The 26,584-nt window shown below is 47.7% G+C and overlaps 9 protein-coding genes across 9 annotated transcripts; 4 read left to right on the top strand and 5 right to left on the bottom strand.

The window, feature by feature from the left end:
* Positions 1-91: 91 nt before the first annotated feature.
* Positions 92-1,362, top strand: CPAR01_06486 (uncharacterized protein; the record flags this gene model as incomplete). Its single annotated transcript, XM_060490758.1, has 2 exons — positions 92-830; positions 932-1,362. The coding sequence occupies 2 exons, from the start codon at positions 92-94 to the stop codon at positions 1,360-1,362; spliced, it is 1,170 nt and encodes a 389-aa protein (XP_060349632.1).
* A 1,893-nt stretch (positions 1,363-3,255) lies between these two features.
* CPAR01_06485 (uncharacterized protein) lies at positions 3,256-4,237 on the top strand (the record flags this gene model as incomplete). The annotated part of the gene is made up of 2 exons (XM_060490757.1): positions 3,256-3,288; positions 3,446-4,237. 2 exons carry the CDS (start codon positions 3,256-3,258, stop codon positions 4,235-4,237), a joined length of 825 nt encoding a protein of 274 aa, XP_060349631.1.
* A 4,254-nt stretch (positions 4,238-8,491) lies between these two features.
* CPAR01_06484 (uncharacterized protein) lies at positions 8,492-10,613 on the bottom strand (the record flags this gene model as incomplete). The annotated part of the gene is made up of 4 exons (XM_060490756.1): positions 8,492-8,760; positions 8,828-8,941; positions 9,091-9,612; positions 9,908-10,613. The coding sequence occupies 4 exons, from the start codon at positions 10,611-10,613 to the stop codon at positions 8,492-8,494; spliced, it is 1,611 nt and encodes a 536-aa protein (XP_060349630.1).
* An 802-nt stretch (positions 10,614-11,415) lies between these two features.
* On the bottom strand, positions 11,416-13,350 carry CPAR01_06483 (uncharacterized protein; the record flags this gene model as incomplete). Its single annotated transcript, XM_060490755.1, has 1 exon — positions 11,416-13,350. The coding sequence occupies one exon, from the start codon at positions 13,348-13,350 to the stop codon at positions 11,416-11,418; it is 1,935 nt and encodes a 644-aa protein (XP_060349629.1).
* A 1,900-nt stretch (positions 13,351-15,250) lies between these two features.
* Positions 15,251-17,933, top strand: CPAR01_06482 (uncharacterized protein; the record flags this gene model as incomplete). The annotated part of the gene is made up of 3 exons (XM_060490754.1): positions 15,251-16,634; positions 16,687-17,797; positions 17,855-17,933. 3 exons carry the CDS (start codon positions 15,251-15,253, stop codon positions 17,931-17,933), a joined length of 2,574 nt encoding a protein of 857 aa, XP_060349628.1.
* Positions 17,934-18,014: 81 nt separating this feature from the next.
* On the bottom strand, positions 18,015-18,715 carry CPAR01_06481 (fumarylacetoacetate hydrolase; the record flags this gene model as incomplete). The annotated part of the gene is made up of 2 exons (XM_060490753.1): positions 18,015-18,611; positions 18,671-18,715. The coding sequence occupies 2 exons, from the start codon at positions 18,713-18,715 to the stop codon at positions 18,015-18,017; spliced, it is 642 nt and encodes a 213-aa protein (XP_060349627.1).
* A 1,615-nt stretch (positions 18,716-20,330) lies between these two features.
* CPAR01_06480 (uncharacterized protein) lies at positions 20,331-21,826 on the top strand (the record flags this gene model as incomplete). Its single annotated transcript, XM_060490752.1, has 4 exons — positions 20,331-20,441; positions 20,524-20,875; positions 20,928-21,243; positions 21,319-21,826. 4 exons carry the CDS (start codon positions 20,331-20,333, stop codon positions 21,824-21,826), a joined length of 1,287 nt encoding a protein of 428 aa, XP_060349626.1.
* Positions 21,827-22,020: 194 nt separating this feature from the next.
* CPAR01_06479 (major facilitator superfamily transporter) lies at positions 22,021-23,603 on the bottom strand (the record flags this gene model as incomplete). Its single annotated transcript, XM_060490751.1, has 3 exons — positions 22,021-22,514; positions 22,568-23,361; positions 23,437-23,603. 3 exons carry the CDS (start codon positions 23,601-23,603, stop codon positions 22,021-22,023), a joined length of 1,455 nt encoding a protein of 484 aa, XP_060349625.1.
* A 963-nt stretch (positions 23,604-24,566) lies between these two features.
* CPAR01_06478 (uncharacterized protein) lies at positions 24,567-25,950 on the bottom strand (the record flags this gene model as incomplete). The annotated part of the gene is made up of 2 exons (XM_060490750.1): positions 24,567-25,408; positions 25,470-25,950. The coding sequence occupies 2 exons, from the start codon at positions 25,948-25,950 to the stop codon at positions 24,567-24,569; spliced, it is 1,323 nt and encodes a 440-aa protein (XP_060349624.1).
* Positions 25,951-26,584: the final 634 nt, after the last annotated feature.

The following is a 26,584-nucleotide window of genomic DNA, read 5'->3' as shown; positions in this document are numbered from 1 at the left end:
GTCCAGTAGCCAGGCCATGTTTTCTTCAGAGCCTCAACAGATATAACGTCGAACGAGGTGTTTGTTTCCAGCGGTCTAGTATCACTAGAGTATGACTCGCCAACGGGCAGAGAAGCCACTCTTTCATTATTTCTCTCTCTCCACCCCCGACAACTCAGTCCGCAAAACCATGTCTCCCATTCAGGAACCCAGCGTTCCCGCTCTCACGGAAATGGATCAAAGGGGGGACGTTGTCTTCGTCGTCGGAACGGCAGTCGACAACACCCCTGCCCGGAGCTTCCGCGTCTGTTCCCGGACGATGGCACGCATCTCCCCCGTCTTTGACCGCATGCTACACGGCAGCTTTGCCGAGTCTAAACCGACAGCACCGAGCTCCGATCTCATCAGCCTTTCATCATCCGGAATCAACGGAACGACGACATCGCCGGCAAAAGATTGGATCGTCCACCTTCGCGACGACAGGCCCGATTCTTTTGACCTCCTCGCGAGCATCGCTCACAGCCAGTTCCAGAGAATACCGCGAGCCTTGTCGATTGCTAAGCTTTACGAGTTGACGGTACTGACGCACTACTATGATGCAACTCCCGTATTGTCGCCTTGGCTACAGACGTGGGTTTCGGGCATCGCAGAGTCACCAGAAACGACTAGTAGTAGCATCGCCGGACCCGAGGGAGAGCTTTTGATGCCCAAATTACTGTGGATTTCGTGGGAGTTGGGCCATAAACAGCTCTTTGAGTCGACAGCACGGCGAATGGTAATGGAGAGTAGTGGTAATTTGTTCGGTGACGAGAGCGGGCTTGGCGATTTGAGTATGCCGCCGGACGTCATCGGTGAGTCTCTTTCCCCGTTCACTGTAGCAATCCTACTTGCCTTTTTTCTCTTTAGATCTCAAGTTTTTATGAGAACCTCTTCACTGACACCTTTTCCATAGAACGAATCGCTGCCATCAGGACGCAGACAATTCAGTCCATCATGGACGTCTTCAGTACTCTGGCAGAGAAGCTTGTCAGCGTAGATGAAGGGCCTCGGTGGTGTAGACATGCGTCATACATGGGGCCACACCGGTGCGAGAGCATGATACTTGGCAGCATGACCTTTTGTCTCATGAGGGCAAGTCTATGGCCGATTCCAGAGGCCGACGACATCGACGAGAGCGTATTGACGCTATACTCGACACTGACGAACCTGGTGATCCACGATATTGGGCGGCCGTCGGATAAGGGCGGCGTCGATCACAGCGAGTGTAATCCCAGGGGGTTTTTGATGGAAAGGATCAAGAATATTTTGGCAGACGTGCCGAGCCCTGTAGGGGAGGCACATCGGAAACAACTGGATAGACAGATACAGAAGCTGCTTATTTGACCACGGTTGCATATAAAATGGAATAGACAAAAAGAATGCAAAACATGAAAAATGCCGTCTAGCCAGTGCGATCATCTCACCGCGGATTCTCTTCCAAGAGACAATGCTTGAATAATTAAAAACTGAGATAGCAGCAACCCAATGAATGAGAGGAGGTCATGCAGCTCTTCAACAGCTGAAAACATCTTGATTGTCAAAAATTTTGATGTGCATCGTTGCTCAGTCTTGTTGTATCCAAGACTTTTTCCCGACTGGGTAACGTAGCTTGGGGTTCGCAAGTTTGTTGACTGGCTGTTCCTTTGACTTTCTCGGGCTATTTCAGAATCTACCTCACAAACTTTCTTTTCACACCAATGACTCTCATTCACCTCCCCCCAAAGCTGTGCGAGGTTACTTTGCTGAAAAAAAAGAAAAAGACATCATCGACATCCTGGCGTCTGATGTTGACGCCAAGAGCATGAGAGAGTCATTGGAATGACTTGGTTACAGGATCTGGGGGTGTACAGTCGCAATACTGTGGCAAGGGATCACGGGTAATGAGCGGTTGCAAAGCATTCTGTGCAATCCTAGCACGATCAAACAAGTATATGTAAAGATTATTTCAACATTCACCATGAGCTCTTACGTAAGTCTCAGAGGGTTAGACTTCGTTGACAAGGCGTGGTGTGACCTTCCAACCCCCTTTTCAGAACCGGAACAACTCCCGAAAGATCCCTGGTGGCCAGGCTTGCATTTAGGGCTGCTGCGGTGAGCGCTAATCGGGCGTCAATAATGCCCGAATTCGGCGGACGACCGTGCCACAGCCGACGGGATGAACAGGCCTCACTGAGTCAGCATAGCCACTGGAGTGGGTTGACTACCAGCCAACGTATGTTAAGTTTCGGTAGTGGAAGTATTTTTATCTCTCCAAATACCGGAGCCCCAGGCGGGAAGAGTATCGAACAGGAGTATCGTCATTCATCCATGCACTAAAGTCAATCCACGATCGCGAACTGCGTTGAGTTAGCTGAGCCTTCCGGTTAGCCGAGAGTACACGTCGAAGCAGCTCAGAATCGAGAAACATCGATGGCAGCTCAACTGCACCGGCCATGTCGAGAACGCGGAGCGGCTGTTTGAACTGCAAACGCCGCCACCGCAAATGCGACGAGGGCCGGCCCGAATGTTTACAGTGTATAGGTCAAGGTGTCGAATGCTCAGGATACCAGACTGTCCTTCGATGGGGTTCGGGTATTGCCTCGAGGGGGCGCTTTGCCGGAGCGCTCGTACCTGTCGAAATCGAAGCGCCTCCGCCCGCCAAGCGCAAGAAGAAATCTAAGCTCGATGAAAAAACAAGAGAAATTGACAGCCTTGCAGGAGAAGGCTCGTCTGGGACTCTGAAACAGCTCAATCCAAATGCTGTTGCAGTTCCATCAACAGCACTCACAGGCGCGGCTGGGTTCGGCGCGGCGCCACCCGAGACAACCTGGCCGGGCCGTACAGAGCAAGACAGGCGTCTTTTGGAAAAATGTGAGTGAAATGATCATAGGCGCGACTTATCATACCTGTGAAAATCTCTTACGGGTCTGGCGGCATGCCAAAATTGAATACCTTACTCCATGCTTCAAATTTGAACTTCATACCCTACGCTGTGCTAGCCACTGACAGTATCCTACTTTAGTCAATGAGACTACTGTCTTTATGCTTCATTCAAGTCGACGGGATGGCTTATTCAGATCGAAGCTTAGACAGCTAGCAGAGAGATCTGAAGCACTCTGTGCTATTTTGCTGGCCACTCACCTCTACATCTCAAACCCAGATGATCCTTCACAACTTTTCGAAGAGTACTACCTTCGAGGCCTTTCGCTCTTCCGCAACCAATTGGAATCATTCAATGGGAGTGTTGATCTTGGCGCAATGTACGCTGGGCTTTTCATCTGCACCCTGAATGTGAGTTATCTTGCAAGCCGTAAATATTACACTACAGTGCCTTACCGTGATGCATGAAATTTTTTATGTCTCGTCTCCTGAGCTTTATATCCGATGATTGATGTCTTGGAAAAGCTTATGTCTATCAGACTGAAATACTAATCCTTGATGAACACAGCTATTTCAGAGTGCTCCTTGGTCCATCCACCTCGAGCTCATGACAACAGTCTACGGTCTCAACAAAGACCTCCACAACTCACCTGTTCTATCCGAACCTGAAGCGCGGTTTGCCTTAGAGCTAATGGGTCTCATGGACATGCCGACCTTTGTTCGCGGTCGCTCAACTTTGTCGTTGGGAATCTGGAAAAGATTGCGGGTTGCACAAGGATCAATAGGTATGAAAAGGGGCGGCATTCAATCTGTTTCAAGCCTCCCAAGATCCTTGCTCGATATTTTTGCGAATATTCAGGACGAAGATTCTGACACATATTTCTTGCAATGGTTTGGAGAAACGGGGGAGATACCGCAGATCCATCTGTGGGAGGCGTACCGTCTAGCAGGTATTCTGACTGGTCGACGACTACGCATCCGTGCAAACACAGTCATTACGGCAGCTGCATCAACATCATGCCCTGCCACTCCTTCTGCCGAGGTACTATTAGGCCGCTTAGTCGCGTCCATGGACGCGCTCTGCGATGCGACCAGCCGGCCTGAATATTCACAGCTCCTCACGACTAATGCACTGCTCTATCCCTATGTGGCTGCGCGGCTTGAAGTGGCTATCTTGCTTCGCCAGCCCACCTGGATGGAATCACTCCGGCGAGTAACAGAGAAATATCAACCATACGGCAAGACAGCGAACGCGCGTAACATTACCGAGATGCTAGATGAAGCTTGGGACTCAGGAGATGATGCGTATGATATTGATGAGCAAGCAAGAAGGCGGAATGTCGAGGTTGCCCTATTCTGAGGAAACATCACGAAATTTTACTACGGGAGTCTGTATCTTCATTCTTTTGAGGGCATATTGGTTACAACCCTCTGAAGTCAAGAGCTACTACGGCGTTCAAGTGCGGCCGGATCACCTGCCGCCGTAAGGACGGGCGATGTGGGTGAGTACAAAATAAGTATAAGGGTTGAATCGCGGAAAGATAATAACTCTGGGAGATGTGTTAGCGGCAAAGGCTTTGGAATGTTCCTAGTAATACCATGATAGTTCTGAAATACAGTTAAGTAAGTCTAGCTAATAAATGCTATATTTGTGTCTATACTCAAATATTAATTAATGACTCGTAGTCTTTTTCTTTAATTATTTACCCAGTTTTAATTCCAACTTAATACCTCACCTTCAAAGAGTCCCTCCGTACGCCCAGCTTTTCGTTTTCTACTTCAACGGTTTCGTAGTAGTTAGGGATATAGCATCTTTCCTTGCCGCCACCAGAGCACCCCGGGGCTCTTAGGTCCATGGCCACGCGGACGCGATCGTTTGGGCACTTCGCTGCGCAAAAGTCCTCGCGGCTGCTAGCAGGACCAGAGCCCGTGTTAGAATACTACTCACAATCGGCAGCGCACATACCCATTCAAATTAATCAAATAAATAAGTTAAATAAATAGTTAAATATAGGAATTTTAGTAAGTTAAATAATTAAATATCGTAAGGCCCTATATTTAACGTATTTAATTAAATATAAGATTACTTAGAAAAAGGAAAATCCGGGGCCGGGCTAATTAAAAATTAATATTCCTAACTATATACCTAGAAATTTATAATTAAGAATATAAATACTTATAGCGGGATTCGAACCTATAACTCCTTATTTACGACTATAAGTTTAGTATTATACTACTTAACTAAATAGATTATTAATAATTATTATAAAAAAAAAAAAGCCTAAGTAGTATAGAGCGCTAGATTTAGTATTTTATTATATTTAAAAATCTAAAAAACTTATAGTACCCCCTTTTTTTAATATTAATAAAACTAACGAAGTTATATACTACTATTTCTAACCCTTTGCGATTATTATAATTATTATTAAAATTAATTAAATTATATATTAATCGATTTATTATATCGTAATTAATTAATTAGTAATAAGTTATACGATTTTTAGTACGTAGTAGCTATTTTGGATTATTTTATAGCTATAAACCCTAACCGACGTTAGTTTCGTATTATTAACTAACCTCGATAATCGTAATAACCTCTTTACCCTTTTAAAAGTAATTTAAAAAAGGAGGACTTTTATTAATAACGATTTAATATTATAAAAGGGTATAAGGTTAAAGAAGTCGTAGATCTATTTAAAGGGGGTCTTTACTTAAAAAATCTATAATAAAAATAGTTAAGGTAAAGTCTTTTAGTTTTATTATTATTATAATAAAATAGGTATTATTACTTATTTTAAAATAGTAGCTACGAGTTTAGTAACGACTTATTTAAAATTAAAATACTAAGTAATAGATTTAAGCTCTAGCGAGTTACTATATTTATTAAAATCTTTAGAATACGACTCTATACTAAAAAGATAAAAACTTACCTCTAGTACTATTATAAAAGGCTAGGTAATAAGAATTAAGGAATTAGTAATTAGGTATATTATTAATAATAATAGCCTATTTATAACTTTTTAGGATCCTTACTTCCGGGCCCTCTTCTATTAGTTAAATTATAGTACTATTAATAAACTCTTATTATTATATAGAAATATAAAAAAGGAGCTAAGTAAGATCTTTATTAAAAAAAAAAAATATAATTAGGGTAGAGATCTAGAGGTTAATAATAAAAGTCTATTTATTATTTAATTTATAGACCTCGCTAATATAGAATATTATTATTACCGTTTTTACTTATTTTTTAAATTACGCTAGGTAATAGATATAATATTTTATTATTTTATAATAATAGTATAGTACTTATAATAGGGCTAATATTACCTAGATTATAAAATTAGTAATAAATAACTAGGAATTAAGTAACTAAGTTAGAGTAGTTATTTATAATAATACCTTAAATAATAATACTTACTTATGTTATTTATATCCTATATTATTTTATACCTATACTTAAGAAGATGTTCTTAATTAGAAGATTAAGTACTATAGTTATATTTTTAACCTCGTTAGTAGGGTTTTTTTATTTAGTAATAATAAAGAGGTATTTAAATAAAAATTAGATATATGAATTAATACTAAGTAACTTTAAAAAGATCTTAACTTCTAGTATATAAGGGGCCCTATTAATAAGCTTTAGAACGTTATTAAATTTATTTACTTATTATTTTAATAATATAAGGCCTTTTTTGAGGTTAATAATAAGACTAACGAGAATAATATATTTACTCTTTTTAAAGAGTCGTTATAAGAGCTTATACTAACACTTAATAATAATATAAAGTAGAATTCGATATACTTTATAATATAGCGCTTTTTATAAAAGAGAAAGTAGATTTATACTTTCTTAATAACTAGTCGAGCTTATAAGGATTTAAAGTAACGGATCCCTATCGAGGACGTTTTTAATAATAATAATTAGTAGTTATTAGCCGAGCTAAAGGTAGTATTTAAGCTATTTTATTTTTAGATAATAAGATATTAGGGTTAGGGTAAAAAAGACGGTTATAGCTATTTATAAGAAGTAATAGTAAGTCTCGAGTACTTTATTAACCGTTTCGAGGAGTAAAAAAAGTTATATAATAAACTTTTTAAAAAAAAGATAGATCTTATAGCTTTTTAAATCGTAACGTCGTAATCGTAGTTAACGTAAATAATACTACTTCGTTAGCGGTTAGTTCGTTATTAATTTATATCCTAACCTCTTTTTTAATTTCTAACTTTAAGTAGTATCCCTCGTTATATTTAGTTTAAATATATACTTAGGGAGCGAGTAAAGCTACTTCTTAGTAATAATTTTAACTCGCAAGGATATTTCTAACTATTAGTTATTAATATTTAGTAAGTCCTTAATAAGTATTATACTAAGTTAAGTAACTCTCTGCTCTATGCTATAGTAATTATTCTTTACCCTAAATAAAAATTAAAATAGTTAGAAAAGAGGTAAGATATACCCGAGTAAAGCTACTAACTATTTAATATAAAAAAGGGACTCTATAATTATTAATAAAAATAGTATATAAATAAGATAGTAAGTCCTCCTCTTTATTATCTAAGTCCTCTTTTTTTATTATAATAGTTATAAATTATTTTTATTACCCTTACGATTTTAAAGAGTATTATAAAAGACTCGTAGTATTAGTAATAGTTAATATTTTAAATAATAGAAGTAGTAATTAATTACGTACCTAAGCTTAATTAATATTACTTATAGATTATCCTTTAGCCAGTCCTTAACCTAATTTAATAATAGATTAATTATTAGTTAACCTATTTAACGTTAAGTAAGCTTATATTTAATATTTTTACGATCTTTATAATAATAATAGATTACGAGAGGATATTTAGCCTCGCGAAGTTAATTTTAATTTTATAGCGATTATTAATAAGATCTTTTATACTAAAGGAGGTTTAATATTTTAAGAACTAGTTTTATAGCGGTACTATAGAAGTAAGAGGTCAATTTTTTAATTAAAAGAGCTAATCGAGGTAAAGTCTATAAATTAGTATTATAAGGACTTTCGTAATAGCTTTATTTAATTCCTAATTAGGAAATTAGTTAAATTAATTAATTATTTATTAAATAAGTTAAATAATTAAATATAGCGCGAGAAATTAGCTAAATAATTAAATATAAACCTTATATTTGATTTGTTTGTTTGGGTATAAGCGCTGATAATTGGAGAAGGTTATCTTCTTATTGCTTGTGTTGTAGCACAGCTTGTGCTCACCACTGGCAACCATGCGGCCTCCACGCAAGACTTTGGAAACACTACAGTCAGATCAAGATCGTACTTATTACTGAAGGCTTCGGCTTGATAGGAATTTGGTACTCACGCTTCTTGCAAACTTCGGCGCCACCTATACCAATAGACGACGAAGCCAATAAAGTCTTCATTGACTGGTCGCCGCTCTGAGCAGGACACCTTGCTTGATCGTCGCATTTCGAAAATGCGCCTAGTTCATACAGCGTATACAGCTTGATGCGTTGAGTATCTTTTGTACAGCAAGCTGCTTGGAACTGCCCATTGTTGCAATACTTCTTTTTCGAACCAATGAGGACCATGTTATCAGGGCAGCTGCCGGTGCATTTCCCGTTGTTGTGCGTGTACTAACCGCACTTTGGCTGCTTCCAAGTCGCTGGACAGCAGAAAGCATGGAAGGCCGTACCATCGCTGCCCGTCTGATCGAATATGTACTCTTTGCCTCGCGCCCCTGGGTCCCTGCGCGGTACAATCGCCCATCCAGGAGCACAGCCAACGTTGCAGTTGATCCACCTGCATTGTTCGTTGGGAATGTCGACGAACTCGATCAGGTCATCTTTCAAACCCACGTTCACGAGCAGGAAGAGGATCTTGCGGTTCGCCACCTTTGCCAGCGCTTTGTTGTACTTAATCTTTCGTATCGTGACTGATTGTCCAAACCATCAAGCCGCCTAGGCACATACTCTGATCGTACTCGGACTTGAGTTGGAAGGTCTCTTCGTCATCGCAGGCCACACACTGGGCCGGATTGCCCCAAGCAGCTACTTTCACAGCCTCTTTTTCTTGTACAATTTTGGCTTTATGTTGTGTTGATTGACAAGGTCGTCGATCTCGGAGTTGAGCAAAACACCCACTTCTCCGCTGCATTTGCCCTTTTATGCCCCGGATTCGTATGTGCAACCTGGTTCGAGGCAAGACGGGCTAGTGGTAGTGAAGATTCGCCCACAGAATCCAAGGCCCATGACGACCTGACTGGGGTTGATATTGTTGCGCCAAAGAAGATCGAGGGCCAGATCGACTTCGGTAAGGTTGCTACGCGCATTCAGACAGGCACCGACCCAGGTGGTGTTCTTGTCCCAAGTTCCGTGTAGGTCGCAGGACATAATGTTGAACCAGTGCGCTGTTTTAGCCAGTGCTATAATATCAAAATGCTGAAGATACCAGAAAGATGCCGGGAGTGTAATAGAAATCCCCTTTTGACCTGAATTAAAGGACGCCTTTAGTCGGCTCATGAACTTCGGGAAATTCACATAGTCAACGCCCCTTCCTGATCGATCTTCGGCCACAGCATACTCCCAGTCCAGATCAACGCCGTCAAATCCATAGGTAGACATGAACGACATGAGAGACTCGATGAAAGCCTTTTGTTTCGTGACAGATGCGGCCAAATCAGAAAAGGTCCTGGTCGTGGGGCCTGGATCGTTGAATGTCCAGCCACCAATAGCGATGAAAACCTTCAGGCCCGGATCTTTTTTCTTCAAGTGCATAAGACATCTGTAAAGGCCCACGTCCGTCAGTGACGCTGGCTGAACCCTGAAGCTGGATGGGTCGATAGTAGCAAAGGCGAAGTTGATCTAAGCTCCTCCACATCCTAGTTCACGAACACAAACTTGCCATTCAGGAAAGATGCCTCGGGGCTGGTGACCTAGACGAGGTAGTCTACAGGGAGAGAGACTAAATCGAGTCAGCAATCAAAAGATAGGCTACAACATCTCTACTGTTGAGGGATCATGGAAGAGGTGAGAGTATAGAAGAGAGCATACCATCATCGTAAGGGAACTTCAATGCCGCCTCCTCAAGTTCCACCGCCATCGGCGTTCGGATGAGACTAGGGTGAATAGTCACAATGCTTAGTTTGTCGGGATTTTCGGCAGCCAGATACTCCACCAACTTCGGCAGAACCGCCTTACTGACGATGTAACCGCCCATTCCAGGGATAGGAGGCATAAGCATGCCTGCGGTGTTGAGGCTGACCAGAACAGGTTTCGAACCGGCACTCTTCTCCGAGGCACCAATTGGTGATAGAGACTGCGCCACGTTCAAAGTACCCTTGATTTTGACTCCCAGCGCTTTCCAAAGTTCTTCGACAGGCATTGTCGAGATTGGGCCGAGAGCCAGGAGCACGCCAGCGGCGTGAATGACGATGCCAATTTGTCCAAAGGTAGACACAGTCTCAGCCATGACAGACTTCAAGGTCTTGACATCGTTGATGTCGGCTCCGTGAAGGCGAACTTGCACGTCAGGGCCCTTTTGAGAGATGATTGCTGCTGTCTTCGTCAGGGGTTCCGTGCGGCGGCCGATGAGAATCAGGGCCTTGGCACTGGCGGGGGCAAAGGAGGTGGCCGCTGCCTGTCCGATGCCTGATCCAGCTCCGGTGATGAGGACGACTTTACCCGCAGCGGAGTTGGCGGGATTAGATGCAGATATGGCCGGGTAGCTGACGTTGTGATTGGCCTTAGTGTAAGACATCTTGTAAGTTGTGAGAAGGTTTTTTTTTTTTTTTTTACAGGTGACTTGTGGCAATGAAAAGAAGGATAGATGATGAAGATTGAAGTTGATGTGAGAAGTATCATGTAAATCCCGAGCTGACGCTGCATCTCGCTAGGTCTCATACTACACCCGATTTCCTTCATCAGTTGAGATTTCTTGTATTTGATCTTACCTTAGGTTGCTCAACTGTTGTGCTTGCGAGCCTTCCATAGAGTGGAAAGCAAAGCCTCAAAGGTCTAGCAAGGCATGTTTTTGGAGGGTATTAAGACCAGAAGATGGGTTGGTAATTGCGATTGAGTTCCATCTCTGGAAAAATGCGGAGATAAACGATTACCTCAAAGAGGCACAACCGAGGATCCCATCAAAGTGTGTTTGCCCACTGCTTGATAATATTACCATAGGCGTAATGTTTTGTAATGATTTGCTAGATAAGTTTCGGGTTTTAGCTGCTGCCAAATTCGTCTCGTCTGCAAGACAATGTGCCGAAATCCGGGTGATAACAGCCGTTGCACCTGATTCTCCCGCGCGGCCCGTGGATGACGCGGGACTATTTAATGTGCTTGAACAATTGACTTTGAGAATCTCATCAATAACGACGGTGCACCATACCTTCAACGCTTGAGCAACTCTTAGGGATTCCAGACCCCTTCCAATGAGTATACATAACTCAAGCCGTGCACTGGTAACAATATTTGTTCAAGCCTATTTCCAGAAATATTATTTGAATTGTTACACGTGTTTCGAATTCGAATATGATGTCAAATGAACCCCGAGATCACTCCTAAGCGCGCCCCGTCACAACTTTGCCTGCAATGACTTCTTTGTCGGCTATCACAGAGTTGTTGTACGCAGTCACATCCCGGAAGTAGAGCTCCGTCCCCGGCGTCTCGTAAGTCCCATCACTGTCCAGTCCCCTGAGATGGAAAATCTGGTGTGTACGCCCGGCTCCCGAGGTAACGGTATTGTCTGCGTATCTGGAATAGTTCGCGGTTCCATTCCTGTCCGTATCAATGACGCTGCCGACCCACTTCGATCCCTCATCCTCAAAGGCTTCAAGGCCGGTCGGGTAGACGGTGTTTCCCTGGACGTGAAGCTTGAGGCCTTGATCCAGCTGTGCCCATAGAGTCAAATTTCCTGCCGGGAGATACGAGGTGGTTGTGTTGCAGTAGAGCGGGTACGAAAAGGTTGTCTTGTAGTCCCAACCAGGAACTTCTGACGTCTCCTCGCCAATGGTCGAGAACGTATTGATGCCTCCGTAACCGTTGGCGTACAGGCCTCCAACGTTGGAGTATGAGAGGCTCTGCTTCCAAGTTGCTGTGCCGTTGCCCTTCTGCGTATTGAGGAACGAGGTGATCGTGAAATCGCGTTGCACCGATAAGGAATAATCCAGGGTCGAGTTGAAGCCGGTAGCGTTTTGCTTGAGCGTCTGTGAGAATGCAATGGAGGGCTCAGGGTTTATTTTCTTAGAAATGACACCCGTCGTGATGCTTCCTTCGTCGTCAAGCCATAGGAAGACCTTGCCTACAAGGTACCAACTACTACCCGTGGTATTTGTGAGGCTGGCGCTTGACTTGCCGTCATCCATTAGCCCGACAACTTTGATGCCAATGGTGTGGTTATTTCCGTCACAAAGAAGGGGCAGCCACGGGGTGATGTCAATCTCGTGATCTCGCAAGTCGAACGTGTTGATACCCACAATCGGGCGATGGAGTTGGGGCACCACACCGCCTGTGAAGATGTCTGGAAAGGGCCAGTGCACACCCGCCAATTGACCGTCGATAAGGACCTGGACCTCTCGGAAAGGCGAATATCCCGGATAGCTACCCACATCCGGCACGAAAGCATCTACGGCTGACTGCGGGACGTTACTCCACCAAAACTCCTCGTTCCCTTGTCCCTTGACAGACGTGGAGAAGACGGCCCGGTTGACGTTACGAGGAAATTGGACAGAAGCAGTGGCGTTCTCTTCAGGGTACGTCCAAAAGCTGGCAGTGACTGGACTCTTGTTGGCAGAAACTGGCAGGACGAGGTCTGCTGGCGCTTGTCCTCCGGTCCGAACGGAACTCTTGAAGAAGGTGGCCGTGAGAGTGGAGTTGAGCAGGCCTGTGTAGACGTCTGTAATGACATTGTCAAGTTGAAATATGAGAGTCTGTGGCTCTTTCCAGAGTGACAGATACGGCGTGGAATCCTTCAACCAGGTCCAGGTGATGCCGTATGACGTGGGCTCGGCGGTGGAGGTCGCGAAGATGTTGACATCGCCCAAGTACACGGAGCCCCAGCGATCGAATTGCCTGCCCCTAACCTCGACGGTGAAGTTGAGCACGACGTGATCAAAGTCGAAGTCTGGGGGCGAATAGTCTCCAACGAAAGGGGCACCGTAGCTGTTGGCAAACTGGTGCTCCATCAACGTGACCGTAACTGCTTGCCCTGTAGGCTCCAGGACAGGCTCGGCCACTTGAAAGGTGTCAAGCAGCGGTGTTCTCGTAGAGGCTGGCGGCGCGGTCGCACTAGGCGTGACATCTGCGTCGTATGCGATGCGATCCATGTGAGCCAAGACATGCCCGATTCTGGGGCTCCGCACATCCAGCTCGTGGTATTGCGCCGCGCGCTGGACATGGAACTGCTCTCCACAAGCCAAGGATGCAAGGGACCCGAGGAGGAGGAGTCCCTTGAGCAAGCCCCAACCGCCGCCGGTCTGGTTGTTGATTGTGCCCATTGCTTCGTCAGGAATATTTCTTGACTACTTGATGACCAAGCAGACACCTTCAATGCCTTGCCACAGAGACAAAGTGAGCAAAGAGTTGGTGACGGCGACATTCGAGGGGTGGGACGGGCGTGGTTTAAGAGAGTGTACTGGAAGAGCGGGAGTCCGGCAACCGGCGGGATGCACGTCCGGTGGGGCAAAGTCCCCAAAACCGGCAGGTGACAGTGGTGTGATAGGATCGCCATAGCGCCATGACATGGGTTGCCCAGGCAAGATAAGATGAACCCCTGGGCTTCGACGATTGTCAAGGTTCAACAGCGTCAAAGTTATTTTACAACAGATATTAATACTCCTTTAACCCAAATAACGCAGTCGGGCAGTGTTTCCATATGAGAAGCAGGAAGGAAGAAGACAGTCCTGACCAAATTGGAGTGAGATAGATCTTTGAGGCTTCTCACATTCAATAAGCATAGTCGCGTCACGGTACATAACGAGTACATGATTGACTTTACAGGTATTTCGCTTATCACTGCATTGAGCAGTCTCATTCTAAATGAGCATATTGATAATGATGCAATGTTAGTCGGCTTATTCAATGCATATTGAAGAAGTGTTGCGACACAGCTGATGCTTGCCGATCGAAACCGTCAACGTATAGCCGATACAAGTTGGATGCACAGAACATATACAAGAGCTACTTGCACTAACAGCATGTAATGGCCAAGCCGACTGGAGCCCGAGATGGCATACTATCCATTCTTGAAGACCTCTATCGTCCAGCCAATGCTTGCAATCCTCAGTCTACTTTCATGGTCAGCTAGGACCAACGTCCATCGCCAGTCTAGCTAGGATTATGTCGATGAAGCAAAAAATCGACATAAAATCATCTCCTAGACTGGGTCGTGACGATTCAAGGCAAAAAGCTGCGTCGAGGGGGAATCGAACCCCCGGCTCCCCGACGCTGCTTGATGGCAACGGAGAATTTTACCACTAAACCATCGACGCGATTGATAGTAGATGTTAGCTGTGAGAGCGGTTGTTATGAAACCCTATGAAATCTGTAAAGTTGTGGATCGTTAGGGTTATGGCAGTAACAAGGTCCATCGTGAGCAAGGGTTACGATACCCTCAATCGCGCTAGGTGGTGGAAATATGGAGTGCATCTGAGGTGGGGTAGGGAATGAGCATGAATAAGGCCCGAAAACCCATGAGGAAACCACATGTGATGCGAATGCGAGCGAGGTTTCTAAAGCAGACAGCCTGCCTCTGTCTAGATCACGGCCGTCTCTCGCTTTACTCAGTATTATTGTTTGTGTCTTGTTTCCGATGCCTCAGTAAGTCCTGGCTCGTATTTTGTCTATTCCTTGTGTAATGTTCGTTCATCGCTCTCGTTGTTGAGCGATTTGTGGTGTAAATTGTCGATTACCATTCGTAAGAAGAAAGATAACAATAGACTTTAGCACATGCAACTTGTTCTCTTTTGCCGTTGAAAACACGAAATCTAAGCCATCTGCTGACTGCTTTGCTCGTTTTGTCTCATTAATCGTCGTCTTATTCCTTTTCTCAAGCCATCTAGACCCATTGCATAGATCATCATCTGTTCCATTTGAACCAAAGGCAATCACGTTTGGGGCAAGTACAGCAGGATTTGGTCAGCAAAGTCCGAGATGAGTAAGGCGCCGACGGAATGGCGATGGGATCTTGCTTGCATGATTAGCGCCCCATATCACCGCCCTTCTTTGACAACCTCCCCACCTCACTGTGATCAATGCATCCCCATTCCTTCAAACCCCCACTCCCGACCAACATCAGCCAACTTCACTGCGTCACGTTGAGGCATTCCTGTCAAGACTAGAGAACCTTCGTATCTGCGCTCGCTGTGACTATTTCAAGTCATTCAACGGGAAGAAGCGATGGAAAAGCCGTTGTTAATGGCCGACAATGTTCTGACAAATGCGCGGTCCAATGAAGTGGACGATGATTTCGACCTCAGTCTGTTCCTTTCCGACGAAGCGTTTTCCGATATGTTTCCCAAAGACTCGAGAAATCCCGACGATGCAGTGAATGGAACACAATCTGAAGACGGACGGATATCTGCATCTTCAAGCGTGTCTGGTGGTGTCCCACTCTTCGAAGAACGTGAGCCACTACAAGACACGCCGAACACCACGGAGGGCGGAACGAAAGTGGGCAGTCGCTTCACATCAGCAAACATCAGAGTCCTGAAAACATGGTTCGAAAACCACGAGCGGCATCCGTATCCGACCCCGGATCAGGCCGAGCGATTACTGAAGCAAACAGGGTTGAGCAAACAGCAACTGATAAACTGGTTCGCCAATACTCGTCGTCGCAGGAAGATTCGCCCAGGCGGGGTCTCCACGCCGACCCGGACCGAGGCTGGTTCTAGTCCCATAGACGTGCCCGTTCGACGACCGACGCCCATGGCATTCGAGCAAATGAACCCGATGCAACGATGGGAGCACTCTCCACCAGATAGCGAGCCTGCTTTAGCTGCCGATATTTCTCGCGCAGTCGCTGCATCATCAAAACGCCCGGGACTCTGGGGCCGCTCTCGGTTTTCGGCAGGATCTTGGGAGAACGCCTCAAGCATTAGTAGCGTTGGCACATCTCAGTCAAGTGGGGGGTCGCATTCCAATGCTTCGGCATACTCCCATGGCTCTAGAAAATCTCCGACCCCTATGGAGGCACTCCGGAAGGACTCGAATCGTCGGAGAAGACGAGCAATGCTAAAAGAACGAAGGGGGAACAGGTTGAGCCTTCGACAGATCAATACCTACCAATGCACCTTCTGCGCCGAAACCTTCAAGACAAAGTACGACTGGCAAAGACACGAAAAGTCCCTTCACCTCTCACTTGAGGAATGGGTGTGTTCTCCGCACGGGTCGACCACACAACACCCTGAGAAAGGGGTGATTTGCGTCTTCTGCGACGAGGCCAACCCAACCCAACAGCACCTTGACGACCACCACCAAGCAGCCTGCTCGGAACGACCGGTCAAAGAGCGTACGTACTACCGAAAAGACCATCTCCGGCAACATTTGAAGCTTGTACACAAGACAAGTCAGATGTCTAAAACCGCAGAGACTTGGAAGGTTACCACGGACAAGATTCGATCAAGATGTGGCTTCTGTGGAACCACCTTTGATTCATGGGCGACGCGCGGGGACCATATTGCGGATCACTATCGAGACGACGGGAACACTATGTCAGATTGGAAAGGGGATTGGGGTTTTGAGCCCCAAATTCTCGCAAAAGTCGATAACGCGGTGCCTCCTTGTAAGTGAAACCTGCTCAGTCTTTAAACCTCCAAAACTCACCATTCCCCAAGGCGTAATCCAGTTTGAGCAAAGTGCGCCGGTGCCCTACTGCGCAAGTGTTTCGCCGGCTGGTTCCGCACCGAGCGCATACGAACTCCTCAAGCTTGAAGTAGAATACTTTGTTCGTAACTACTTTGAGGAACACGAACGACTGCCCTCGGACGATGAGGTCATCTACGAGGCTTGTACCATCTTGTACGCCTCCGAGTTTTTCAGGCCCAGCGGAACGCCGAATGCGTCATCCTGGCTTCGAGACTTGTTGATGAATGATACGGAATTATCTGAAAAGGCGCGTCTACGTCCCATGAACCAATGCTATCAACTAGCCAAACTTCGCGCGACTCAACTCCAGATAATTGGCAAGACGGACATCTTTGAGGACTGCGAACTAGAGGCTCAGCTGTGCAGGCATCTCAGAGAGCACCTCGTTCTAGGTCTCACGCCCTCTGATGACGATCTTCAGCAGGAAGCTTGCGTCATTCTGAACAGAATAGAGTCGGCATCGACGAACCCTTCGAGAAGATTTGCTGGATTTATAGTTCGCCTCATGTGGAAGTCAACATCCTGGCTGGCACCTCTACGTCATAGGGCTGAAGCCTTTAAAGGAGACTCCTATGAAGAACTAGTACCATGTCTAGGTTCCGTGGAGAACACATCTGGTAGTCAACTCAGCAGCTTCTTTACAGGGCTAGCTGAGCTGAACCAGTTGACAGGAGATGCAGAGAGGCTTATACCAATGTCGGCTGGCAAAGCACGAGCAACCACTCAATTCGGATCAGCTCACACACAGATGTCTTCAAGCTATTGCGACCCCGTCGACGATCAAGATTACACCTCCACAGACTTCAGTTTTGATTCTATGTCAAGGAAGCCCAGTGACTTATACACGCGGTTGCAAACTGCCAAATCAATCTTTGAAGGATCTGGACACTCACTTAGACGATCTGAGCGTTCAAGAGGCACTGATATGCCGTTCTTCTTGAACGACCCTAACAGATATGCTCGTTTGGAAGGGGAACTATCACGATTCGTTGCGACCACCATTTCGCCTCAGAACCCTAACATGCATATCCCTTCAGATGATGAGCTCAGATATCATGCAAGATGGGTAATTTTTGATGAGTAAGTACTGCCCTGTATGTCATTGTAGGATCACGCAAACTGACTCACATTTGCCAGTGATGACCCGTGGAATCAAACGGCTGCAGACATCCCTGAATGGCTAGCTGAATTCAAGAAAGGAGTCGGCCTTCAATGAAAACATTAAAAGTTCAAGAAGCCCTCCTTTGACCACAGAATATCATCCCGGCTTCCCGGTCTTAGACGACAAGCGCTCCGCTTACGCTACATGGGCTCCCTCAAACACAATCTCGTTCTGGATCCTCCCGAGACCATCAACCTCAACTGCAACAACATCCCCATGTTTCAGAAACACACCGCGCGAGTACCCAACGCCCCCAGGCGTGCCCATCATAATCACAGTCCCCTTCCTCAACGTCGTCCCTCGCGAAAGATGCACGATAACCTGCGCCGCCGACCAAATCATATCAGAAGTCCCCGTCTCCTGGACGATCTTCCCGTTGACCCTGGTGCGGAGCCGCAACGCATGCGGATCCAGAATGACACTCGGCGACCAGATGGCCGGCCCGATAGGAGCGAACCCATCGAAGGACTTGCAGTAGGAGTACTGGCCGCCCGAGGCGCCGGGGATCTGGAAGTTGCGGGCGGTCACGTCGTTTCCTGCGGCGTACCCGAGGACATAGTCCAGGGCGTTGTCGAGAGTCGCGTTCTTGACGTCCCGACCAATGATGACGCAGAGTTCACCCTCGTAGTCTAGCTTGTCCTGCGCGTCATGGTGGACGATGATGGGATTGTGGGGGCCTGCGAGGGCGTCGGGCGGCTTTGTGAAGATGATGGGAAAGGCGCATACGGGAAGCTGTGGGCCATTGGTTTAGAGAACCTCGCAAAAGACTTCAAATGTGCATCTTCACTCACATTTGATTCTATCGCGTATCGAGCATAGTTTAACCCCAGGCACATGATGATGGGCGTTCTTTCCAACGGGCAAAGCAGCTACATCGCGGAATTGGTCGAATCAGCATTGGTCTTTGCGATCTTGGAAGGAAATCCACAGACTAGCTGGCCGCGAATTCTCTAACACTCACTTTTACCGCCGTATCTCTGATGTTTGTTCTCTCTAGTCCGATATCTAGATTCCCATTCAGTCGCTCAATAGTGTAGCCAAACTCACTAGTTCGTACGAGATTGCCGTAAACTACACTCCCTTGGTGTTCATATCTCACGAGGGCCTGGAATTCCATCGTTGCACACTTGACAGCATTCCCGATAAGCTCGAGGAACATCGAAAAAGGACTGCCTTTCTCCACAAAGCAATCGCAACTCCACGACGCCGCGGCACCATGCTTTTATATTCGATTCCAGCAAACTACTTTACTTCAGTTCGGAACCTTGCGAGTCGCTCGTCTTTGATGCATCTTGGGCGGTCGGTAACTGATTATTTTCTCTTCCGCCCCCCGCCCCCCTGGCGACCGAAGATGCCGTCGGCAGACTCGGGTGGTCTATCACGGGCCTCATGACCTTCATGGCAATCTGTACATCGTTCGCGGCGCGGCGTGAAATCCCTGTGCCCGTGCACGGCAGCGTGCGGCTGGCCGCTGAGCAGCACATGGAATATTGAGATGAAAAAACTAAAGGCCGGTTCGGCGATTTCGGGGAATTTTGTGCTTTTGGGTGTCATTAGGAGAAGGCAGCAAAATCATCACCTTTGGGGCAGGACGTGGCGGATATCGCGGGGTTGGAGATCTTGGAGTCTATTCATGTTCGGATGAGTTTTTGCCACGTCCCCATGGAGATGTCGGACACGGAGATATGCCAGTCCAGAGGTCACCGAGAAAGTAGAGTGGGCAATCCGGGGTGGTTTACCTAGGTTGAATGAGTAATCGAGGACACCGATGCTTGTGCCGACGAAGGGATGATGGCAGAAGGTGTTGATTCCCTTACTGGAGGGGATTTACCGTACTTTCTTATTTCGACGTAATGGGCATCTTCGGGAAACCCCGCCCCGAAAGCGAAGATTCGGGTATTCCGATTAATAGACCAAGCTCAAACGTTCCAATTGAGGTTCTGAGCCGCAGGAGGACGAAAGCGTGGGGGCATTTGGTTGCCTATTTAGCCTACTTATTCAAGGAACAGCGAAACAGTTATCCAAGGTCGGGCGGCAGAGTGAACAGACTCGGGCCGCAGGTAAGAACCCGCGAGGCCGTCGAGCGTAGCCCCTATCCAATCAGATTTCTCCGAAAGCGATGTCTACCGGTGATACTTCGCCAGCCTTCGAAAAATTGGTGGTTTTCAAGAGATTCTTACCCCGTAGAAACTGTTTCTCGCTGCATGACTTGCCCCTCAGAGTTCGGCGCGAATGACACTCAGTGGTTCGGTAGTGGGGCGCGGCAGAGATCCGGCGCGGGGTTTCCTGCATGATGCAGGTTCAAGCCGAAGACCCTTTAAGTAGCGGGAGTGGGCTACGGACGTGATGGGACAGGACAGATTGTGAATCTCGATGATAACAAAATGATCCAAGGTGACCGCCACCGGTCCAACTGACTGCAATTTTACTCGTCCAGGGTCAAATGCCAATATGAGAGTCCTCATCATCGGCGCAGGTCTCGGCGGCCTCGCTTGCGCCATAGCCTGTAGAAGAGAGGGGCTTGAGGTGGTTGTTCTCGAGAGGGCGAATAGACTGGTCCCGGTAAGCTCACCAAAGTGCCATTCACGATTCCCTTTCCCGCTCTCAGTGATACACTCGTTTATCTAAATTGACATTTATCTAGATCGGCGCAGGTCTTCAGCTCCCACCCAACGGGACTAGAATCGCAAGACAACTAGGCTACCTCGACAAACTCCTCCAATGCGGGGTCGTCATCGACGGGATGGAGTATCGCAGGTACGCCGACGGCGCGCACCTACACACGCTCTGGGCCAAAGACGCGCAGGCCCGGTACGGCGATCGGTGGATGGTTGTGCACCGGGCCGATTTGCATTACATCCTGTGGCAGACGTGCAAGGAGATTGGTGTGGATCTGTGTCTCGATATGGATGTGGAGAGGATTGATTTTGATGAAAAGAGGGTGTATCTCGAGGACGGGGATGATATCGGCGGGGATGTGATTATTGGTGCTGATGGTGAGTAGGATGTGCAGGCTGGGACGTTTTGCTTGCTGATGATGGATGCTAGGGCTCTGGTCTATTTGTCGTGATCAGCTTCTTGGAACGGCTTCGCCGCCTGTTGAGACGGGGGATCTAGCGTATCGCGCTACGTTTCCGTTTGACTACCTCAAAGCTCTGAATGATCCCCGGGTCGACGATCTTTGTGCGCGGAAGCAGGCTACGGTGTGGATGGGACCCGACAAACACACCGTGTTCTACCCCGTCAGAGGAGGGCGGGAGTTTAACCTCGTGCTCATCAGGCCGGATAACATGGAACCGGGAGAGAAGCGCGTGCAGGGTGATATCGAAGAGATGAGGGAAAGTTATCGCGGATGGGATGATACGTAAGTTTCTAGCTGCTTGAGAAGCTACCAGGTGAGATTCCACGCATCCTGTGTGGCTACTAATCCTTGGCTTAGATTGACAAAGCTCATCTCGCTGATACCGAGAGTGCAAAAGTGGAAGCTATGCACGCATCCTGAGTTGAAGACGTGGACCAAGGGCTGCTTCGCTCTGCTGGGTGATTCATGCCATCCAAGTCTGCCCTACCAAGCCCAAGGCGCAGCTATGGCTGTTGAAGACGGCGCCGTGATTGGGAAGCTTTTTGGTCTGTTGAAGAACTCCTCGGGGGCTGAAAACATGGTACCACAGATCCCCGGGATCTTAAAGCTATATGAGACGCTTCGGAAAGACCGGACGACGCTGAACGTGCAGGGCGCGACTTCGAATCGGAAATGGTATCATGTTCGTGACGGGCCGGAGCAGGAGGCTCGCGATGCGGAGATGACGGGTGCACCGCTGACAGACGGGTTGTCGCCGACGGGGTGGCGGTTAATGGATGAGGATTATCGGATGGAGTTGATGGGGCGGGACTCGGTAGCAGAAGCCATTGAGGCCTTCCAAGAGTGGGAACAAAAACAAGCCTGACAATGCTTCTGTATGATGATTGACTATTAATTGATTCTATTCACAAAGCTGTTGAAATATGCCTCTCATTAACGCCGAATCTAAGTTAAGTAGAAACCCCCTCCCAAACTGTATATAGCAATAACGCGTTGTAAATCACTTTTCGTTCCCGGCAATATGCTTTAATGATAGTTGTATCGTAACTCATGACGTCTTCAGGCATCTCTCGTGTATTCGGACTTTTGGCGCCAAACGTGACCGTATCTCATGATGACCACCGGGATGGGCGCCAGGCAGATGCTGAAAGCTCCCAGCATAGTGAACCCCCAACCATAACCGAAAGACTGCACCATAGGTCCGCTCGCAAGGGGTAAGAAAGTTCCAGCTAGGCATCTCGTCACGATGACACCAGTCATGGCGGAAGCAGAGTACAGGCCTGTGGCGTCGACAACGTAGGCGGAGAGAGGAAGGGAGGCCATGAGAAGAGTGAAGCCGAGCATCGCGACCGACAGGAGAAGAAGGCCGACAGGAAGGTGAAGTTCCGCAATCCAGCCGTAGGCGGTGATGGAGAGGGGCAGTGTGAATGCGCCGATGATGACGAGCGGGAGCCGGTACTCGGGACGTCCGACGGGGTCGTTGCCGCGAAGCTTCACGTAGATCCTATCCAGGCTGAAGTTGCTGACGATGACGCTGATGAATGAACCGATACCTGTGACCGTTAGAACACAAACGTATCGTGCAAAAGTTCAGAGTAGGACTTACTGAAGGACATGAATGAGAGACCAGTGAGGGCAGGCGAGAAACCATAGACATCCTGGAGAATGACAGGCAAGCTGATGGACATGACGTAAAAGTAGGCGAAAGTTATGCACCCAAAGAACGACAGTCCCATCAGAACATTTGACCTGAGCAAGACATAGAAAGGCCGCTTGATCGACTCCCATAGCTTGATAAGGCTCTTGTGGTCATCAACTCCGGCAGGGTGAAGCGGTGCCCCGTGCTCGTCAGCATGCTTCGCGGCACGTCGTCTCAAGATGGTCATCTTATACGTCTCCCGGAAGCAAGTGAGGAACAAGATCTCACACACGGTCGCCAAACCAGCGCTCATCCAGAGAACCTGTCTCCAGCCGAGGGTCTGCGCAATGGCGCCGCTAATCATGGGGCCGACCGCACCGCCGATGAGCGGGGCGAGGGATACTATGCTCATCGCCGAGCCGCGGTTGTCCGGAACGAACATGTCGCCAATGATGGCCGGGTTCAACACATTAGAAGCGACCGCAAGACCAGTAAGGCAGCGGGCGCCGATGAGGAGCGGGGTGCTCGTGCTGATAGCGGCGAGGACGGTGGCGATGATGAAGAGGATGTTGGCGGCGTTCATGACGGGGTAGCGTCCGTAGATCTCGGAAAGGGGCGCGATGAGGAGAGGGCCGGCGGCTTCACCGAGCTCCCAGATTGTGACGAGCAGGGCGCTCGCCGGTGAGTTTGCGCCTTCATTCTGGTCTAGGTCTTGGATGATGTGGGCGGCTACAGGAACGACTGAGATGCAGGTGAAAGTGCTGTGCCATATGTCAGCTCAAATGTGGTCACGAGATGTTTGATGCAATACACATCAGGTATGATGGTTGTCGTACACCGTGAACGCGGTGAGAGCCAGCAATGCGACCAGAGTCCACTTGAAAGGTGCGGGCCATTCCCTGGGGTTCTCAGGATCGCCGTTGGGATCAAAGTCGAGCAAGTGCTTCGAGATGTCTTCCTCGCAGATGGGGTCCTCGACCAGCAGAGGCTGCTCCTCATTCATGTTTGGCATGTCGTCGGCCGGGGATTCCAATGACAGAATTGTATTAGGAACAGAAACGCGGCAAGTATGTTCAGTCAAAGAGAAAGGTTAAGGCAGTGACAATGAGCGGCGGCTAGATGTAGGGACCACTCGACTAAGGTAACGCAAAAGGAGCCGGCTAGCAAAGCGGCATGGCAAGCGCCCTTTGCGTGATTGCCCCACGCCCTTCGCCATATTTTTTTTCCTCTTCCTTCTGGCCCGGGACGAAAATTTGAAAAGCCGGGGGGGTCGGGAAGGTGGCGACGGCGGGGCCGCTGCTTGCTGTCCGTCACACGTGACATCCGCTTATGTGCGACCGGCTATGGCATCCGGGTATCTTTAATACCGTAGAATTGCAGTATTGGAGTATCTTTGGTTCCATCTGGCTATCGACCTTGGTTTTATCTTTATCTTTTGCATCCCGCAACCGGGGAACACAACATCAATGAGGGGTCCAAAAGGTCGATCTGAGGAAGCACGGGCATTGACCTTTGGATCTTGAGATTGACTCTTTTGATTGGTTCCTGACAGCCCCGCATCACTCTTGATTTGGCCTAGTGCGGGGTCGGTCCTCCGAGACTCTTCCTCCGGCCAGCCGGCGGTCTCGGTGAGCGCGAGGTCCAAAAGCACTCACCCACCGTAAGGCGCGAACGACATCCTCGGAGGCCGTGCGTCGCTACCCGTCACTTCTATCTGAGAACTAGCCGGACCCAAAGATTTGATGGCCGCGGTGGAATAGTTCAGCTGATAATCACAACTTCGATATCCTCAATACATGTAGCAAGAGAAAACATAATAAATAAGTACACATGTACATCCTTCTCCGCCCATACTGAAGATTGCAGTGTCTGGCTTGATGATTAATCATTATTCTCTCGGCAAAACATACTGCCAACAAGCCCGAGTAGAAGCCTCAAAGTGGTGTTAATTCGACTCTTCGTACCCCTAGAAACCCCCAAAGAGAAACTTTTTGTTCGGACCAAAAGTCATTCCGGACCAAGCATCTGTCAGTTTCCGCCAAAGCCCATTGCTATCTTTGGAGTCATCCTTGTTTTCCAAACTTTCGGCATCCCTGTTCGTGATCTCGCCAACTTCGAGGTAGATATCCTGGCCATCAGTCTCGTCCCCATCAGAGACCTGGTTTTTGGCGTTCTTCCTTTCCAGAATTTCAGCGACAGCAGTCTCAAGAAGGCTGCCAATGAGAGTCTTGTGTTCCTCATCCTCCTTGATCATGCTCTCGATAAACTCGCGTTCTTGTCTATCAAGGTCTTCTCGCTGGCGGCGGATATCCTCGAGCTGGGCGGCAGCACGATCCTCCAAAACATTCTTCGTGAGCTCCATCGTCTTGATCTTCTCGTCGACCTCAAGAATCAGATCCTCTAGCTGAGATGCCCGCGTGAAGTCTTGCAGAGTCTCCGTCAGTTCAACTCCTGCTCGGATCAGTCGGATAACTTCGCGGGCTGTCGTTGGCAATCTGTGAACTGCTGTGTGTCGTAACTTATGGGTCGGCGCAAAAACCTCATTGATGGTTTTGTCTGTCATGGTGATGACTTGTGGGGGAAGCGTGAGGACCTCCGCGTTGAAGATTTTGACCCAATTCGTCAACTCGACCGCAGACGCACATTCCCAGCCTTTGCCTTGGAGCACGTCGGGGAACCACTTCTTTGCGAAATCGAAGCAACATTCTTCGAGCAGCTTCTGGGAAGCTGTAAGAATAGCATGTTGAGTGGTGAAAGGGAGATATGTTGGATAGAGGGAAGGTATCTTGGGATCTGTCCGGGAGGGCGCTGTAAAGATTTGGAAAATCCGTCAATGTTGGCTTTCAACACGTTACAATCTGCAACATACCTTCGTTACTACAGTTCGTCTCAAAATTTGTCTGAGAAGCGGCAGCGTCTTGTATTGGCAGTTCATCATCCAGGTCCGGTATAGGCGGAACCTCCCAGCCCCACGCTAACGAAGTTGGTGCCGTTGGCGCCACTGGCTCTGCTGGCTCCATGTCTTCGCCATGCCTCATACCACCCAAGATTTCAGCAACAGACTTTGCCGCGTCGGCTTCAGATGCTTCTCTCTGCGCATCCTGCTGTGGAGTGGTCTGGAATAGCTCGGGAAACATAGCTTGGGCACGACGGTCTGATTCGAAAGCTCCGGCTTTGAGGAGAGACTGGATCGTTGTGGTAAGCCTGATCTCGCCATATCTCGTAAATAGGTGATGTAAAGCGCTCTGATTGTCAATGAGAGTCTTGCGAATCAGCGGCTTCTTCAATTGTTTGGATTTTCCCTTGAATAGTGCTCTGCACATGCGGTAGACGTCTTGCTGTTCCGACATGTTTATCTCTTTCGTGGGAGAATATTGATGATTATAGAGTAAGAGAGGTTGGTCGTTAGGTATAGTAGGCAAAGTGGGAGAAATTCCACTCCAAAAATCGAGGCCTTTTTGCAAATTTGTAGTCTCATCGCGTGCTGAGACACAGGTTGCTGCAACTTGCAACAAATGGTTGGCCTCCTGCAGCTTTGGAATGTGTGGTGGTTAAAAAGAAAATTGTCAGGCCACACTTTCTTTGAAAGTTAGTACGACTTAGCATTGGGGGCTTTGCTGCAAGACTACACCTATGGATCTTGGCGTGCCCGTTATTTTGGCTGAGGATATGCGACCTGCTGCGCCATTGATGCCTGATGCTGGGAAGATGTCTGGCCTTTCACCGGGCCGAGAATGCACGTCTTTTGTTGGAAGGTACGTGTAGGCGCTTACACCTGTCGCCACCAACCAACTGCAGATGCAGGCCAAGAATGCGATGACATGTGGACCAATGATTCTTCTGAGCTTGCATGACATAAAAAGTGAGGCTTTATCTACTTTCGCTATCTTAAACTTACCTTTGTGAGTGTGTGTCCCATCTGCAAGTGCTCTGAGTAAGGTAGTCGGTGACTTAGTATTTGACATCCTCCGACGTACCAAATCC

Source organism: Colletotrichum paranaense, assembly GCF_030867605.1.
Source record: "Colletotrichum paranaense strain IMI 384185 chromosome Unknown Scaffold_5.1, whole genome shotgun sequence".
NCBI classification, from domain to species: Eukaryota; Fungi; Ascomycota; class Sordariomycetes; order Glomerellales; family Glomerellaceae; genus Colletotrichum; species Colletotrichum paranaense.
Note: the sequence above shows the minus strand (reverse complement) of the source record. Positions and strands in the feature narration are given on the sequence as shown.